Here is an 18,325-nt window from a genome sequence, read left to right on the forward strand (position 1 = left end):
AGAGCTGCAACGTGATGGCCATTAATAATACGACACATACGGCCTCAGCTAAAGCTGCTGTACAAAAACAACTGGCTTTATTAAGGAATTGATGCAACGTGAGCAGAAGCTGCCAAAAGACAAAGTGATAAAAGAACATTCTGTACACTCGGTGCCAGAGCTCCCCGTCTCTGCTTTAGGCCCAGCGAGGCTGTAAAAACACGGGGTTCTGTTAAACAAGTGTACACCTTAAATGCTATTGTTGCACAATACATTAAGGTCAATGCAAAAAATAAAAAATAAAACAACTTTTTCCATTTTTCTTTCCTCCAAGGTGAGATACTTTAGGATTTGTTATAAAACACATCACACAATAACATGGTATCAACCATTATTAAGATTCAAACAAAACAGGGCGTCTACAGAGACTCAAATACATCGTTCATCACAAAAATCAAACAGGAGAGAATAGATTCTCCATCTGATTGAAACGCTCCAGTTATGGTGTTATGGTTTAAATTAATTTAGATATCCCGGTACCCATAATTCCTTGTTTATGCTCTTTACAGAAGTGTGCTAATCATCAGTCAGATCATTGACCAACCAAATACAACCAACATTATCAGAGGGCAGAACACTATCAAGGTTCAATGTTCTCTGAAGACAGCATTGGTCAAAAGTCAGGACTCAGAAAACTATCAACTCTTAAATTCTAAAAGTAGATAAAAATGTGAGAACCCGGATATCTTCCAATGTGCATACAAGATATTTACTACTTATAAAACTTTGCAGATTGTTTTACAACTTAGAAAATACTGCACTTTGAACTGAGTGTCTCAGCTCCATGGTGACACGCAGACATGGCAGGTGGGAAAGAAAGAGTATCCGTAATATGTCAGCTCATCCACAACAATAACTTCCCTTTTTTTTAATCTGGACTACTCAAGCTTTCGTTCACTATAAGTGACCATTGTACGTCTCCTCACTCTCTCATACACCCGATGTAAGAGCACTCCATTCATGCATGAAACTGTCAGGTGACACTACCCTCTTCCAACACGTGTTTCAGATGCTTACCAGTATTGCCAGTTCTCAAAGGCAACATTATTCAAACTGGCATGAGCAGCAGACTGAGGAAAACCAAAATCAAACATTTAATTTTTCATTGTGGTTTTTTTTCTTTCTCCCTCTGTTTCTCCGTGTCACTATTTGACCTAATTTGTTCTTTTGGACTTGTCATGGCAAAGCAGCTCATCCAGCAAACACGCCTGATGAGGTGTGAAGCCTGCACCCAAATCCAGCTCTTCCACTCCCTGCCGCCAATGCTGCTCATCTCTCAGGCTTACAGGAGGTAGACGTCACTCACCGGCAGAGTCTCAGGGTCAGATGGAAGCATCCTTATTCAGACCTGAACCCAGCGAGGCCAACCAGAGGTTCATAACACACTCACTTTAGATCCTATCACAGGTAGTCGACTTTCCTTTCAGAGCCGGTGTTGAAACACAATGAAGTAAAAAAAAGAAGAAAAAAAAAAAAGAAAAAAAGAAAAAAGAAAAGAGCTTGAATTAAGAGCATAGTTGTGCATTATATATTTGCTTTAATTTAACTGAACAAAAAAATGATATATGTTCACGGAGGAGCTAGTCAGGAGCGGCCACTTTTGTTTGTACAGTACGCTCGAAGCGAGGGAGAATGCAGTTAAATTATTTAATGTTTGCCAAGAGTAAGGGGTCTGTGTAGACTAAAAAATATTTCATGATGACACTTTGCTTGTCAGGGAAATCCCCAGAGACAGAGAACAACAAGAAACAAACTAAATGTACCAGATCTTAAAGGGGCTCAATAAGGAATTGTATCGCCTCCACAGGCAGTGAAGGGGGCGGCGATCAGCTGGACAGAGGAGTCCAACAAATACAGAGGGAGTGTCACTTTGTTCACTACTCCACCATATATTTACATTGTACATTAGTTAATTGCTGCTATATTAATTCTCTGAAATAACCTTTAAACAATCCCTCCGCCTTGGGTTTGGGTTAAGTACGAATCACCCTGCCGATCACACGTCACACACACGTCTTCATGTAACAATTTGAAAATACTACGGGGTTCACATTTCTGCGTGGAAAAACAGCAAACTGTATTCAGCTTTGGCAAGTTAAGTTAGTCAAATGAACTTCGTATGAGCAGGATGGCACGTGTAAAAGTCAACTTGTGAGTGTACTGTATGTTTATACAAAAAGAAAAGTTGAAATATAGTTGATGTTTCGATCGTTGACCCTGGCTGGGAGAGTTGGCAGGTAGTAATGGCTTGCAGGGCTTCTGAAGGTCGACATTATGTGGGCGAAGGAACAACCTGGTCGCCATGGTAAAGAGGACAACGCTGAGGCATTGCAGGTGTTGGTTGCCCTCGGCAACTGTGTGGGAGCACTAGAAGTCCAGGTGTTTGTTGCCGGAACCGCCGGAGCCGCAGGCTGAAGCCACCGCGGCCGCTCCTGCCAGCTCCCCCCTGCTCACACGACTCACCGTCTCAGACAAGTCTGGAGGCAAATGCAGTCTCTATAGAAGTCAGAGCGAGAGAGAGAGGGAGAGAGAGAGGGGGAGAGGGAGAGAGGGGGGGTGGGGGGGGGGGGTGTATTAGAAGGAAGCACTACAGTGGATCAACGTACAGTAGATGGTACACTTCAGTGATGTTTATTCACGGTGAGCCATGTTGGGTTGAAATTGCATTAGATGCTTCAGCACTCAGCACTGGCATCGAGGAGTACACCTGCTAGCATGCTGCTAAATGCTTCACGGAGCTTTAGGTCCGTTGCAGCTCACGGGGAACAAGTCTTGTGTGCGAGTGTGTGAGGTAGGGGTGCTTTTGAGAAGTTGTGTAGGACACAACGGCATGCATTAATGAGGGGAGCTGTGTTCGGGCGCAGACGTGCATCTCGATGTCTTTGCACTTGCGTAGATTTGCTGTGCAACACAGATGATCATGTCCAGCTAATGCCAGAGTCACTAGGCTCAAGTCTTTTAGCTGTTTCATAGTAAAGCTCATCTATGAGCAGCCAACTCGAAGCACAAAGACGCTAAGAGGTTAATGAGGGCCACTCGTGTAAAGCCCCCTAACACCAACACGCTAACTACTATAAACCTTTAGTCGAGCTACAGTGCTCTGCTCTCTCAAGGCCCCCAATGGCACTCCATGAACAAAGTCCTGAAGAGGTGCTGAGAGCGTGAGACGAGGTGAAGTATCTCCTGAGTCGAGTGCGCGCCCAACAATGGTTTTGAGTAGCATGTTGCTCAAGTGTCTATCGAGGAGGTTAAATCGGAATACAGGCATCCTGGGTACACGGGAAGTTAAACCCTGTAATTTGCCCCTGAAAGAATCTGCCATGACATCTGACACCCGCTGGTCAAAGCCTGCGCTCCCACCCCACCCCAGCCCTCTAAACCTCCCCGCCTGCCACGTCATCCCCCCCTCAAGACATGCAGCTTTAGGAGCGCCCTTCCACTCCCGCAGATACTTATCTTTTTCCTAATGACTAGGTGTTTGGGTACAGGGTTTAACAGCGTCATTACTAAGAGCTAATTCAGGACTATGCAACACTCTCTACCCCTCAAGGGTACACTACTTCCTCCCTTGGATTATTACCGTTTCTTTAGGCGCATTCAATGGTCTCAGTCTGTTTTTACATCACTGATGTTCGTCTGATATGACGTTCTGCGCTAAGGGGTCAGAGGTGCATCACGTGGTCTCCTCGCTGTTCAATGCATTGCTTTCGTGTGTGTGTGTGTGTGTGTGTGTGTGTGTGTGTGTGTGTGTGTGTGTGTGTGTGTCAGAAGACCGTTTGTAAAGCAAGAAGCAGAAAGCAGAGGAGAAGTCTTCACGAAGCCTCGGGCAGGTGAGCCCTGAGACACCGTGAAAGACCTATAATTTAATGTAAGATGATAAAGGTAAGGTTACACAGGACTTACAGAGGCACAGATGGAAAATACTGCTGTGAGAAAAAGAGGAGATACATAATGAGCATAAACTAAATTATTTGACACCACAAGAAGAATGATCAGTTGGTAAAAGGCACACGATGAATTAGCCAAACCTTTAAGTCTGTATTAGTCTCTGTCTCCCTCCCTCTCTCTCTTCATCTCACATACACACACACACAAATCCATGCAAACTCATTTAATGGCCTTCAGGGGCCCCCTAGAAGCTCCAACTTCCACCCCTGCCAAACCTCACCTGTGTAACCTTTCGTGTCTTCAGCTCACTCAAGTGTGATTTAAATAGAAAAACAATGCATTGATCAAGCCTGGACTCAGTACTGCTTAGTGCACCGCAGCGGAAACACGGCAGAGAGAGAAAAATCAATCACATATACATCACCCTCAGTGGGTGAGTGGAAAAAAAAAAGACATCACACCGTTGTCTTGCTGTCAAGCACCCATGGGCCTGGCTACGCCGTGTCTGTTTGGCTCTGAGCTCCGTGAATCCACTGAGCATGTGCAGAGCGAAGGTCAAAGCAATCCAGAAGTGCGGCACAGCTACTCTAACCTTTGAGTTCAGGGGCAGATGAGAACAATCAATGCGGACATCAAAGTTGGAGGGAGGAGCAGACAAAACCAATCGATCGGTTTGAAACGCGGAGAGAAAAGGGAGGCTAGTAACAGTTAGAAAACATCCTGCACATCAGTGAGGGACAATGCTAGAGCGGATAACTGTTATTTAATTATCAGGGATACAAAAACTTTCTTTGTATTCAGTTTGGCAATCCAAACAAACTACTTGTAACTGTCCATGCAAGTTAACTTTTTGAAAGATCAATCAAATAGTAAAGTATTTTAACGAATAAAAATGTTTGCCCAAATATGTGAGGCCGGCGAACTAAGTGGTTGCCATGGACACCTGCGTTGATATCAAATGAATGGAGGTCAGCGTAGGACTTAGACAGACATAACCAGGAAGACTCGGAGTCTGCTACCCCACGACCAGCACACTCCATGATGTAAACAAGGACATCCGGAAAACCCTCAGAGGCATAGTGGGGTGTGTGTGTGTGTGTGTGTGAAGTCTTTCTCTGCTGCCTGGCAACCTTCACCAGGGTGAAAAAAAAGAAGAAAAAAAAAAACAAGACGGGGGGGCGTCGGATGGGAGTCGACGGCGGGAAAATAGACCATTGGCTGTGGTGCATTGGCGGAGTTGGGGGGGGTTGTCCTAAAAGAAAATGGATGTGTGCCACGGCGTTGGTGCGAGTGTGTGTTAGAAATGTGATGTTAGTGTTTCCCTCCCTAGTGGCAGGCAGGGGTGAAGGTCTGCGGTTCGGCTGTGCTCTGCGGCCAGAGGGGCCGGGGCCATGCTGGCAACAGGGTGAGGGGTGACAAATCTCCAAACGAGCGCTAAGCACTTGAAATGAGCCCTAAGGGCCGGCCCACGGAGTAGCTTTGCCTAAGAGGGTTACTCATATCAGCCGACAATGGACAATTCCCATCCGCTTACTAAAAACCACCAGACCCGATTCTTAAGGAATATGGCGCTACGTGCTACTTGCAGCCAGCTGCTCACAAATCTCCACATACAGTTCCCACGTTCACTTTTTAATGTACATTTGAATTTTGAGTGTAACAAAGTTATGTAAGTGCGGACCAACATTTCCAACTGGAGCTTAAACAGGACCAACTCACATCAAAGGCATTCCACTGGTGGTAACGGCTTGCTAATGACTTGAGTAGTAGGTGCTAATTTAACGAGTCATTTCATCCATAGTTTAAGCCACACTTTCAAATGGCCCGTGTCAGTGTACAGCTTAAAACTATGGGAAACCTAACACCTTGGTGGAACGCATGACGACCGGCCGGGCTGTTGCGATCAGATTAGCCGATGTTGGAACATGCTCGGGGAAGTGACACGATATTTACCATAAACACCTACTTAGCGCAATCACTGCTGTAACTTGGTCCTATTTGTCGTAAACTCTATCAAGTCAGCGAAATGAGGAAACAGAAGATTGCATCATTAAGCTGATGTCATAACAATCACAAAGGAAATCTTGGCAAAGCAATCTGGATTTCTGCTAAGATCGCATGAATAGGAACGTCTTGTTATCGTATTGATACAGAAAACCATTATTTTTATGCAGCTTGAATGGATTTATACACCACAAGTCTAGTATTCATGGACAGTGGTCACATTAGAGGTGATACCTTTTGCCAACCCAATTTCCCTGAGCAGCTGCAGTGCATCCACTGAAAAACAAATGTGTACGTCTGTCCATGACAATCTACAACCAGCCAACGGTCAAAATGGTGGCAGAACAAAATAGGTAGAACTTTCCCAGACATGCTGCTCTATCCAGTCACTAAACCAAGCTAAATCACCTCCCAGTGGCGTAATCCCCTGCACCTCTAAAGTTACACTTCATTGTGTGGGAAATCATTTGCTGATGCTATGGGACAGCTCCTATAGGTTTCTACCTTCAGCGCACCAAAACCCACATAATGATGTTATATCCGCTTCTATTGGGGAAGGAAGCGATCGTCACATTTACGCTGTACATTTCACAGAAAACGTCCGGTACCGTTCCATCAAAAAGCAGAAACAACCCAGCATAAATCCCGCCACTGGTAATTCTAGCCCACCTGCGCCCAACAAAAGCTGGAAAGAAGCTCTTCCTTCCTCTTCTTTTGTTGTAACAAAGAGTGCAACTCGATCCCTGACCTTGCCCTAAGAATAACCTGTTGACTAGGGACGTTTTTATCGCTTAGACTTTGTCTTCATCATTTGTTTACCGGATTTCTTTTATCATACATAATATTCTTTGGTCAGTTTAATATCCATACTCTATTTATTTTTTTGTCACGGTATTTAAAATGTTCTCCCTGCAGCATTACAAGCTACTATTAGTAGTGCAAACTTCTGAACAAGGAATTTAAACATTAAAAAAATGAAGCCTCAGTTGAATTAGTCAAATCTGATATTTAACATGACATACGAGGTAGGGCATATTTTCAGACTTTATCGGTGCTCTTGACGTGACACTAATGTAAACGAAAACATTTAGCGAGTAAAAGCAGCGTAAATAAATAGAGTGCCAGGAGAAGAAGGAAAGAAATGTAAAACCACACTCAAGCTCATCTCGAGTTTCGTTTTGGTAATTGGGCGGCGGTCACCTGCTCGCCGTGTCACCTGCTGCCTAATCCCGGATAATCTGAGAGGCAGGAATACAGACAGTCAGGCGGACTGACAGATAGACAGATACAGACAGAGGCCCCTCATCTCTTCGGCTTCATGGCTAATGCATCTGACAGAGTAGGCAGCACCGGGCAGAAGGATGAGTAAGCATTTTGAGTGTAATTATAATGCCAAACACTGGGAGAATGGAGTAAGGGACTAATAACCGACTGAATTTCATTAAAAGTGAGCGTGCCCCAGCAGAAAATTCATTAGCTGACAATATTCCAAGGTTTTGTAATAGCTAATGGAATGTTTATTCCTGTTCTCTTTGCTCCTGACTTACCCTTCACGCTCCACGGGCTGATGTAAAGCGGCCTTTGATAGTATCTGTCATGTTACTACACATGACATGCTTTGGAATCAGTGAGCTCTGCGGTGCCTCTGAATAACCAAATGGACAAACAAGGGCCAAAGTGTAACTGCGCCGTAACACAACAACTTGACTTGTTATCTCCATCGTCATCATCTTCAACAGAGCCCTCCTCTGGGGGGCCTCTGCGCGGGCCTGTCAAGCGCTTTGACAGGGGAAGCAGCGTGGGGCCATTTTGTCTCTTTTCAGTTTGGTTTTGTTTCTCTTTGGAGGGCAGTGTTGGTAGGGACTCTAGGCGTTGTAGGGTGAGGGGGCGAGGGCACGTTGACCCCAGTGGTGGTGGGTAGTAAGGAGGGAGGGGGGCTTAGTTGGTGTTATGGACTCGGGCACAGTCAGGGAGTACTGGTCCACCCCTGGAGTGACATGGTGCCTGGGGAGATAGGGAGGGGGGGATGTAGGGCATGGAGTACAAACATGTCTAAGTGCTGCCTTCACTACAGATAGGCCCATAGCAAACTGCGCGGCGGCATGAGTTATGACAGCGTATCTGGGGGACCTCTCGTGCCCTCCACCCCTCAAACATTTTGCGCCTCAAACCATGACTGTGATATGCACTTCCTCAGGTTAAAACACCACTGACACTTTTAGTGAAAGCAGGTTTTCTAGCGCTACACAGATGCTGTGGAGGGAAATATCTAAAGATCCTTTTTTTAAACCTTGAAAAAAACGCCCGAGATGATCGCTCAATTCACCATGATAAAGTTACTACAACCCAACACAACACCGTATGGGAAATCGACTGTACAATTTTCGGGCCGATGCCTTTTTGCTTACATTCAGATAGGTGAGAAAATCAAGGCCAGATCTGTCCTTCGATGGGAAGCTTGATCAAGCAGCCACTTAGCTTAGCATAAAAACAGCCGGCCTAGATATTTACGAGGGCCTTTCTTTTCCAACAGCAACCCTTGTATGAAGCAGCGTCTTCCAGGAGACTCCGCTGGTTGCCTTGATGTTGAAAAATGTCCCTTTAGGATCCTGAATGGCTCTGGTACTGCTTCAGTCACCAAAAAATAAAAGCCAAAGACTTACCAAGGATATTATATGTATTATTCATACACTTTTCTGTGTTGCTCTAAATGTACAAGTGCACACACCCCTGTACAAAAAGCCAACAGACCCACACTGCCACTTGCTTATGCATGTGTCACACAGTATTTACAACATGCGCACACAAGGCAGGCCAGTACAAACTGGGTTTCCTGAACCCGGCCTGCCCTCCAACAGAACAACCCATTTCTCCCGCTTTTTTTTTTTTTTGCGCTGTGATGGAGTTCAAGCAGTTTACAAGCATGACATTTGGCAAAACGAAAGGTCGTCTGGAGGTTACTGTGTCATCCTGAGTAAGTGGCCGACCCCTTGAGAGAGGTGGGGGCAATCACACGGGTTGAGGACTGGTCGGTTGTTGTGTCAGCCAAAAAGACTATTATGGAAACGGTCACACCAGAACTTACACTATGAGAGAAGGTAGAAGATACAATAAACATTATCTGTCATTTTAAATACTTCCACAATCTGCATGCCGGTGTTAAGGTCTGTGAACCTCTAACCCCCTAACTTCTGGTACTGGTCCTGCTTAGAGTTGTGTTGCACTTTAACAGCATCGTACCCCAAGGAACCCTGCAAATTGTCAGTTAAGAGGTAACCGATAAGCGATAAGAGGTGCAGTCATGGACTCAAGGTCAACAGATTGAAATCTTCAGGAACTATCAAAGCAAACAAATAGATCACAAAAGCAACTTGGATGCATGTACCAGCATTCATTGAGCTAGTGAGGATTTCTGCATCATCAGCAAAAGAGAAGTGACAATCCAACAGAAATGTTTAAGAAAAGATGAAGAAAAATAAGTGACTAATGGAAGAATGGAAACGAAGATTCATCAAGAAGTAGGTTTATGTTTGCATGCATCCGTGTCTGTTAGTCTGCCCGGATGAATAAAGGGGGGTGGGTATAATCCATCACCAGTTGATAGTCCTCACAAAAAAGGAGCCCTTTTTGCTGAGAGGACAGCCCTTGTGTGGACAAAGACCACCATACTGGGGACTTCATAGGACCCAGCTGAAAAGGTGTTGCCCAGAGTAACCCCATTCACATTAACAGGCATGCTGGCCAAAGCCAGTGATTACTGCTGACTTGGACCAGCCGGGCCACACATAGACCAGCCTAGAGCCTCTAAGGCCATTCACTCCACATCAGCCCACAGGCAAACAGCCTGAACTCTGCCACTGGGGAGCATCTAGAATTGTTACCATTCTATTAGGCTGTCTGTCTTCAGAGCTTCCGTATATGCAGCCTTTGAGCGAATTCATAAAAAGCTGGAATATACAGTTCTAAAGGGCAAGAAGCTCTGCCTTTTCATTCAAATGTAATGCAACGAGATAGAAGAAATCATTTCTCGTCAATCCGGGTCATAAATTAAAACACCTTTTACGATATGACCTCTTGGGGTGATAAACATTAGTCGCAAGGGAACTTTTAAACTCTAAACTCAATTTGCAACTTCTATTGTCTTCCATTGTCAAATGTCTTGGAGCAAGAAAAAAATAATAAAAAAATAACCCGGAATCATTAGACAGCGTGTCTTATGAAATGTTTTATATTTAATCTTCCAAAGGGCTCAAGTATTCACGTCCGCTCGCTGCTCCCCCCACTGTTATATGTGTCACTCTGAAATGAAGGTCACTTTCACAGTGAAATGATAAATGATACAACAGCTGATGTGCTCTCAGTGGAGTTGAAAAGCAATCGCTGGGGGCTGAAAGCTTCGTTCCGCGGCTCCTGAATGCACTCTGGAAAACTCAAATCTGACCTCTTCTCTGTCTCTACTTGCAGTGCATCAGAGCAAAGGCAAGCCAAGAGGGACGAAATACCAAAGAGAAATGCTGAAGCTTCTTAATCCAAAACTTAATTCAAATAATAAATGACGTGAAACTTGACCTTTGACACTCAGCCACACCTCAGTCTCCTACCCCTCCTCCTCCCTTCTCCTCTGTGTCCTCCGTCCTCACCCCAGCTCCACCTCTGCTCTGCTCTCCAGCATTCTCCCTGTGGGTTGGTGGTTGTGTAAATTTAGCCACAGCTAGGTGAGGTGCTTCCTGGGTGGACTGTTGGCAAAGCCACCTTTAGGGTGTTTAAGATGTCAGAGGGAATGAGACATCACCTCGGCTGCCCTGTCAAAAAATTCACCACCTTCCATTTCCCCCGTAACCTCTAGGTCCTGGAAGCATTGTGGGTGACGGGGATTTCTTGTTTAGTGTTTTATAATTTAGCCTGAAAAACACCATCCATTACCTAACCCAGGGCGCTGGCTGAGTGTTAATTGTGAAGCATTACTGAAGCCATTAAAACAGTGAGCCCTGGCCTGGGAGGGGTGAGGGGGGGCGGGGACCCAGCAAAAAAGACACAGAGACAGTGCTTAATGCACTGCCACTGCACACAATGTCTGGATTTAAAAAAAAAAAAGAATAGAGAATTTAACATTAAAGAATATGAAAAATAGCTAACAAAAAAAGACAAGTGGTGCATTTCAATCTTAAATGTGTACACATCAGGAAAAGGCTGAATGCTCCAACCATAAAGGCTTGTTACAACACGATAAAGAACACTAACATTTTATCACAAGGTTCATGAAACATGCTATTTAATACCCGTAGACTCGTCTTGTAAATGTGATAGTCCAGATGTGTCAATGTATTTGTACAACGTTTGTCCCTAAATATGTTTTAGAGTTAATCGGAAATGGAGGAATAATCTCTAGCAAAGTAGAATTTTAACTGTAAAATTGCATCTAAAAAAAGGAACCGAATTGTGGATTTCAAGTTTACTTTGCTTCAAATTTGATGTAAAAGTTGTAAAAAGACAAATGGAAACATTTCTGTGGTTTGGGTGGTTAGACATATTTGCCTAAAACCTTTGATCATAAAAGCACAAAAGCTTGAGGAGACCGCTGAGCAAGAATATTAGCTGGACGGTTTGAGTGTAATTATGTTCAATGAAGTAAAGTTGCAAATGAAACAAAGTGCGGGTAAGTCTAGAGATGGCTACAGAGCTCTGTTGAGTTGAAAAGAAGAACGAAATTGGAAAGCGAGCTTCTTCATTCTCCCCTACGTGGAGTTCGGCGTTTTGCTGGGAAATGGGCGGCCTGCCAGATTGGGGCCAAGTCAGAGTTGTCAGGGGATTACAATTCTGCCTTGCTCACTGCAGGGGGTGCGGAGTGGGCCTCAATTATCCTGGAGCGGCGTGTTTGATTTGGCCCGGCACTTTTGGGGACAGACCAAAAGCTGAATAATGCACCATTAGCAACTCAAAATCCTGCCCTAAAATGAGTCCACTTATGCATCACATACAGTAATTGTGTGTCTATCAAAGGCTGGCAGGTCTACACCAATTACCCTGATAACAACAAAACAATCTATGCATAATATTATCTGCAGAACACCTGTGGGCAGCCTCAAACGTCCAAGCTTTCCAGTTTAAAACTTCACCTCGTTCAAAGTCCGTCCTCGAAACGCTGCAATGAAAAGAAGTTCAACTTCACAGGGCTCAAACACGAAAATGCAACGTTGCTGTGAGATAATATGGAAAAAATGTGGTGTGATGCGTTGAACTGTTGGTGCTTGTATTTACAAATATGGGACGTCGCAAAAAGAGTGTGTGTGTGTGTGTGTGTGTGTGTGTGTGAGAACGAGAGGGGGGAGATCCCCCTCCTTCTCTGGCTACCGTCGGAGCTGTGCAATTGAATTTCACAGGATATGAGGCAGTAAATGGCATGTGAAGACTCAAGCGTCAGACGGATGCTGCCACACGGGCCAGACAGATAAGGGAGGTGTAAGTGAAATCATTAGGTAACTCTGCAGGATGTCGGGGGCAGTTTGAGGTTGGCAGGGGGGCTGCGAGAGCCAGAGGTCCTCCTTGAGCTCCATTGAACACCCGCTCAGTCTGATGTACATGCACTTACAAACACACAGGGAAAATCACTTATACAAACACGGACTCCAGACAGGGACAGGCCAACAACCAAAAGCGGTTTCTTTCCCCTTTCTCCAGCCACAAATACAAGGAGATAAACACACACACACAGGACATGTACTCATGGGCCCAGACACACACACACTCTTCAAACAGCAGACGCCTCATTTAGGTATCAGCCCCAGTGATTGTGTTTGTCCACCTGGGTATGAAAGAGCCATTCTGGCTTGTGTGGAGGAAACAGCAGTGCGGTACAGCTCAAGCCGGAGCCCAGCTAGGCCACGTCTGTCTCAGGCTCTCAGGGAGGGGAGCAGCCAAGTGTGGATGCACCTCATTACCTCACTCATCCACACACCAATTACCCCTAAATAAATACACCCAGCCCACAGGCAGCAACAATGACATCCAGCCTGAAAGGGAAGAAAGGACGCCGTTCAGAAAGCATTTGCACGCACAGAAAAGTGCTGTTGGATAATGATGAAAAAGAGTACAGAGAAAAGAAGCAAAAAGAAGGACATGCAGGGGGCTCCGAGTCCTTTTAAGGCCTCAAAGACGAGACGGAGAAAGAGAAAGAATGAAACAAACACCGAGCAAGCAGAGTGAAGTGATTCAGAAAATGATAATTTCTTGCTAAATTTCACCCAACACATCCGCAAATGATTGTTATTATCGGGGGAGGGGCATAGTTGAATTGTTTTAATGCATGCGGCCATGAGATAGCTTTGCCGCGGACTACAATGGTCATGTCCGTAGAGCTGGCAGACATTTGCATGCGAGACGGACCGCATGCAAAAAACTTGTGTCCAAAGAAAGTCAAGACAAAATACGGCAGGTGGCATGAAATGTGACAAGCGTCACACTTCCTGGCTGCCTGAGATATATAAAAAAAACAAAAACATTTTAAGCTTTGAGAAGTGAAAAGTCTGCTACTGGAGTGAGAAGGTGAGCAACGGATGCTGAAAGGTGTGTGGCAGAGAAAAGAAGACAGATGTGTTTTCTGCGTAGGGGGGACAAACGGGGAGAAGAGGAAGCCAAGAGTTCCTTCATGGCCCCTCCCTCTCTCCCAGTCGCCCACCTTCCTCCATGTGGGATCTTTCTGCATGAGTGACTCGGTCATACCTGGGGGACACAATGCCCCCCCCCCCCCTTTCCTTCCGAACTCTCCTCTTGTATGTCTGTGCGCGACTCTGGTGAGCCAAGCCTGGTTGTCTGTGTGGCCGAAGAGCCAGAGGACTATAAAGATCATGCTGACGGGCCAAAGGAAATATTATCATCACCAATAATGTCTTGGAACAATTCAAATAAATAGAAATCCTTAACATCTATTTATCCAACAAATAAATTATCTAACTAATTATCTATCTAAATCTCAAACAAAGGAGCGAGTTTGTAAGTAAGCAAACAACATTTCCAATGGCACCCAAAGGCAGCAGAGATGATTCACCGCGTCCTCTTGCACCTGAAGTGGAGTGAGGCGATGGGAGGAACTGTAAATCACCGGGGGGGTGGGGGGGATGCATCAGAATGTAGTCCCCGATGGGCCTTTGTACAGTCACCAGGATGTATAAAGTGAAAATAACCCACCTGATCGGGGCCGACCGGTTCACCTGACCAGAGGCAGATTCCTGGTTAAAAGACACAACGGCTGGGAACACGTTAGTTTCCCATGCTGTCAATTCGATGTGATGAACATGCGCTGATGGATTGAATGGATGTGAAAGGAGCAGGTTTATTAGGATTCCTTCCTGATTGAGGGCCAACCGAGGGAGTTGGTACCACAGATGGGTGGAGTGGCGGCTACATGCTGCAGCAGCATAGTCCGGATTCCTGGTGCACGGATAAACACTCAGCTGGATTCACACTGCGTGGGAATTCCAGCCTCTGTCACATACGACACAAAAGGCAAAGCCAGCGATGGTGTGTTGGCCTCTAAGCAACCACTGTTTATTTTACACACCTTCAGCTAGTTTCACCTGCAGCTTAACCTAAAAATAGGTTGCCCCAGCCTGAACGTTTTTCCTGGGAGCTCTGGTGCTTTTCATTTTTTGCACCTCACAACAGCAACACAACGCTGTTGTGAAACCCTGCGCACACACACACACACACACACACACATCCTGTGAACACACCATTGTCTTTAATCCCTATGTTAGATTGGATTTAGGTCTGTAGGCATACACACATTTCTGCACAGCGCCACAAACACTTTCTCTGAAAGCGTGTGAAAGATGGAGGAAATGCGCCTGCAACTCCTGCATCCGCAACTCCTTTGTGAAAAAGTTTGCGTGACCTGTGAGACTTCCCACGCTAGCTGTGCCTGACAGGAATGCACAGGAGATATGCAGGATCCTCGAGTACACGCCCAAAGATGCCGGGTGATCTGTCCACAAACATACAAGAAGCAAATTGGCCCGCTCTTGTTGGTATTCATCAAAACATGTCCTGTGGGCAGGATTTGGAACGCCGGCCAGTTCTGTCTTTTGCACAAAAAATGATGCAGTCCTTGTTTGTGGTTTGTAAATGTACAGCTTTTTTGTGTTGAGATGGTCAAAATATGAATTATTCATTACAGTTTTAACTATCTCTTAATATGGTGGCTACGAGCCAGTGACACATTACCACGGCTGGTGATAATGGACTGGAGTCTTATTGATTTGTATTGTACCAGGGCACTTACACATGTGCTCCGATGCAGACGACTGCAAAGCTAATACATTCCAACTGGTTCAGTTTGTGCCACGACACACAGCACAATCTATCAATAGATCGGGCCAGCCAATAAACCGTGCAAGGGAACATTCTTGTTACACTTTTTTGCAACTCAAAATGGTGTGATTAAACCGTTCACAGTCCAAATGCTAGTGCCTGAGGCAGCAGACCCCGACCGAGGCCGCCTTTTCTCCGCTTTCTACAGTCTGACCACCCAGTAAATCCAACACATATCAGATCTGTGGCAATGTGACCTCGGTCCGAACAATCACGAGTTCTGCTTAATCATAAAAATGACCTTTTGTTTGCGTGTGTATGCCAGGTGTGGCATCTTGTAATTAAACCGTTGTACATGCTGATCGTGGCCTGTCGAGGCAGGTATCGGTATGTGAAAAAGATTTGTGTTTGAACTGTCAAAATGCATCCAAACAAAACATCCTGCAGGCCAATACTTACTGTGCTAATATCTTTGTATTCCCCTAATGAGTAGGTAAAGAATGGCCACTTTGCTTTAGAGTAGTTGCCAGGCAGTTAAATTAACAACATTGTCATTATCTCACCTTTAGAAACACGGAAATATTGTGCCATTCATTCACAAATAACCCTGCTGAATAAGATAACACATGTTTTTTATGTTCATCATATACAGAACTTAAACTTGCTGCAACATTTGAGAGGAAGTCAATTCAAAGGGGATTGGGTCTCAATGTACCATCAAAATGTTATCCAACAATCCCTCATGATGGCACAATGTCAGAATTAGCAGGACAAACACGACACATCACAGCTTTATGGGCCATATACATTGGCAAACACACTTACTTCATCTGCCAAATCCCTAAATTAACACCTTTTTGGTGAGAAAGCTCTATTTGGAAGACGTCACACGCACACCACAGCTGGCATTCAAGGGTAAAATTAATTACTTCAGATACATGTGCTTCCTCTCAAAGTGGCAGACTTATTTGCATTGAGGAACATTCAGCAGAAGTAATCGATGCACACACAAAATACGGCCACCCGATGACCCCGGCCCCCCGACTCAAAGTCCCTTCCCGTCCCCGAAGCCCTGGCGGCTCATCCATGCATGGAGGAACAAACACAGGTAGCGAGAGCAAATCAAACCGCAACAAAACACAGAAACATGAATGGGGAGCATTACAATGACGGGCTGGATGCAAGACAATGGACCCGACATTAAACAAACGGCAAATCCCAGAACGGGCTGCGGGAGTACGATACAGATTACAGGCACCTAGTCGCTGCCTGGGGAACGGGGGACATGGAAAAAAAGGACACAATATTGCAATCTGACAGCTGACGTCTTCATATAAATGTATGAATTTACATTCCAATTAGAGGAAATTTACATCTTAATCACAGCGAGCAGTGTGTCGGTCCCTCGGTTAGTGTGTTGCTACGGTAATGAGGTGGGATGCTGCTGTGCTCTCTCATCCAGACAGTGATCTGTCAGCAGACGACACCTCCCTGTTATGAGGGAGCTGCACCCTTAAATGCAACCGCCACCGAAATCCGGTAATATCCGTTGCAATCTGTCTTAAATACCAACAAGGTGTGAGCTGCCACCCGAGGATAATGTGCCAAATATGGAGTTTGAAAAACATCACACATATCTTAAATACAGTGCATTGAACCAGGAGTGTCTTCAACTGTCACTCAAGTGACACGCTTTCACTACTCCATTGCATTCCATTTCTAATTTCCATACTAATAATGGGTATATTATCTTTAATGGTTTGACTTTGTTTTATGGTATTTTCAAATGGATGGTGAAACCATCTGTGGAATTACTCAAATTTATCATGGAATCAGATCACATGCTATTCTGTTGCGAACAAAGGCAAAGTGAATGGGTGAGATGGAAGGACTAAGAACATATCATTCTGGTCATCGTCTACGTTTATGTACACCACAGCAAAAAAGTTCAACCTCCAGGGAAGCACGTTGCTTGTGGGGAGAGAAGACGGAGACACTAGAATTGAGAGGAAAGTAAAAATCTGCTGAAAGTATAAGTTTGTAACGTGTACCTGAGGAAACTTGTTGTGGTTAAGTTCAATTAGCAGAGAAGAGCTGCTGGTTTGAGGTTTTGAAGTGAAACCACTGAAACAAGCCTAGAGCCTGGGAACGGCCCTTTTAAATAAACTCACAGCGGAAAAGGAATATCCGTCACAAAGCTCTACTGTTTTCCATTTTAACGAGTCCAGCAATAGGACCATTTAATACAATATAATAGAACATCATCAAAACTTTACTGGAACCACCCCCGTCCGGTGACACCGTTTACTTGTAGAGCGGCACTGATTGCTGACAATGCAATCAGGACGTGCAGATTAGCCACCGCCACATAGGGGAGCACATAAATCAGTTTAACACAGTCCTTCGCCATCTTTCTGCTTGACTTTAATACAGGGATGTGCGAACAAAAAATTGGAGGTAAATGAGGCATGGCCTCTTTATCAACCACCGCGCAGCCAATCAGGCCTCTCCCGTCAGAGACACCGCTCTAATGGCTGATATCTGTGCAAGCAGCCTATTACCGGATACTGCCTGTGATTAAGACTAGTCAGATTACACCGGGCCAGCGCTTCCTCTCTGATATGTAGGCTGCCATTAAGGCCCGAAGTGGTGATGCGCTAGCGCACCACATTGAGGGAGAAGATGGAAAGCTCATGTGTTCTTTAAAAAGACGTGTGCGTGTGCAGATTAGGTGTTGGCTGCGTCCCCAAACATCACATGGGGTGATATGTGGAGCGTGGTTGGGTTTCCACTTTGGCCTGCAGGGTGTTTGGAGAGGATGCTGGGAAGCTGCGCGCGCACACACACACACACACACACACACACACACACACACACACACACACACACACACACACACACACACACACACACACACACACACACACACACACACACACACACACACACACACACACACACACACACACACACCCTGCGGCACTTATCTTGAATATTCTAACGTTGCAGATTGATTCCCACAGCACTGCTGCTGTGTCTGTGCACTTCTCTCTGATCATCCAAATGAGTTTGCACTATCTATTTTTTT

The 18,325-nt window shown here is 45.2% G+C and overlaps 1 protein-coding gene across 2 annotated transcripts in view; it reads right to left on the bottom strand.

Moving 5' to 3' along the window:
- Positions 1-18,325, bottom strand: part of elp4 (elongator acetyltransferase complex subunit 4) — a 75,945-nt gene that overhangs the window by 27,954 nt on the left and 29,666 nt on the right. Inside the window, exon 10 of one of the 2 annotated variants that reach the window (XM_040197685.2) lies at positions 56-2,535. The exons of the other annotated variant lie outside the window; for it this stretch is intronic. Within the exon in view, the coding sequence (XP_040053619.2) occupies positions 2,407-2,535 (129 nt within the window). The 3' untranslated portion in view covers positions 56-2,406. Of the gene's footprint in view, positions 1-55; positions 2,536-18,325 lie in introns of those variants that run through there. 2 annotated transcript variants of the gene reach the window in all.

This window comes from Gasterosteus aculeatus, chromosome 12 (assembly GCF_964276395.1).
Source record: "Gasterosteus aculeatus chromosome 12, fGasAcu3.hap1.1, whole genome shotgun sequence".
Taxonomy (NCBI): domain Eukaryota; kingdom Metazoa; phylum Chordata; class Actinopteri; order Perciformes; family Gasterosteidae; genus Gasterosteus; species Gasterosteus aculeatus.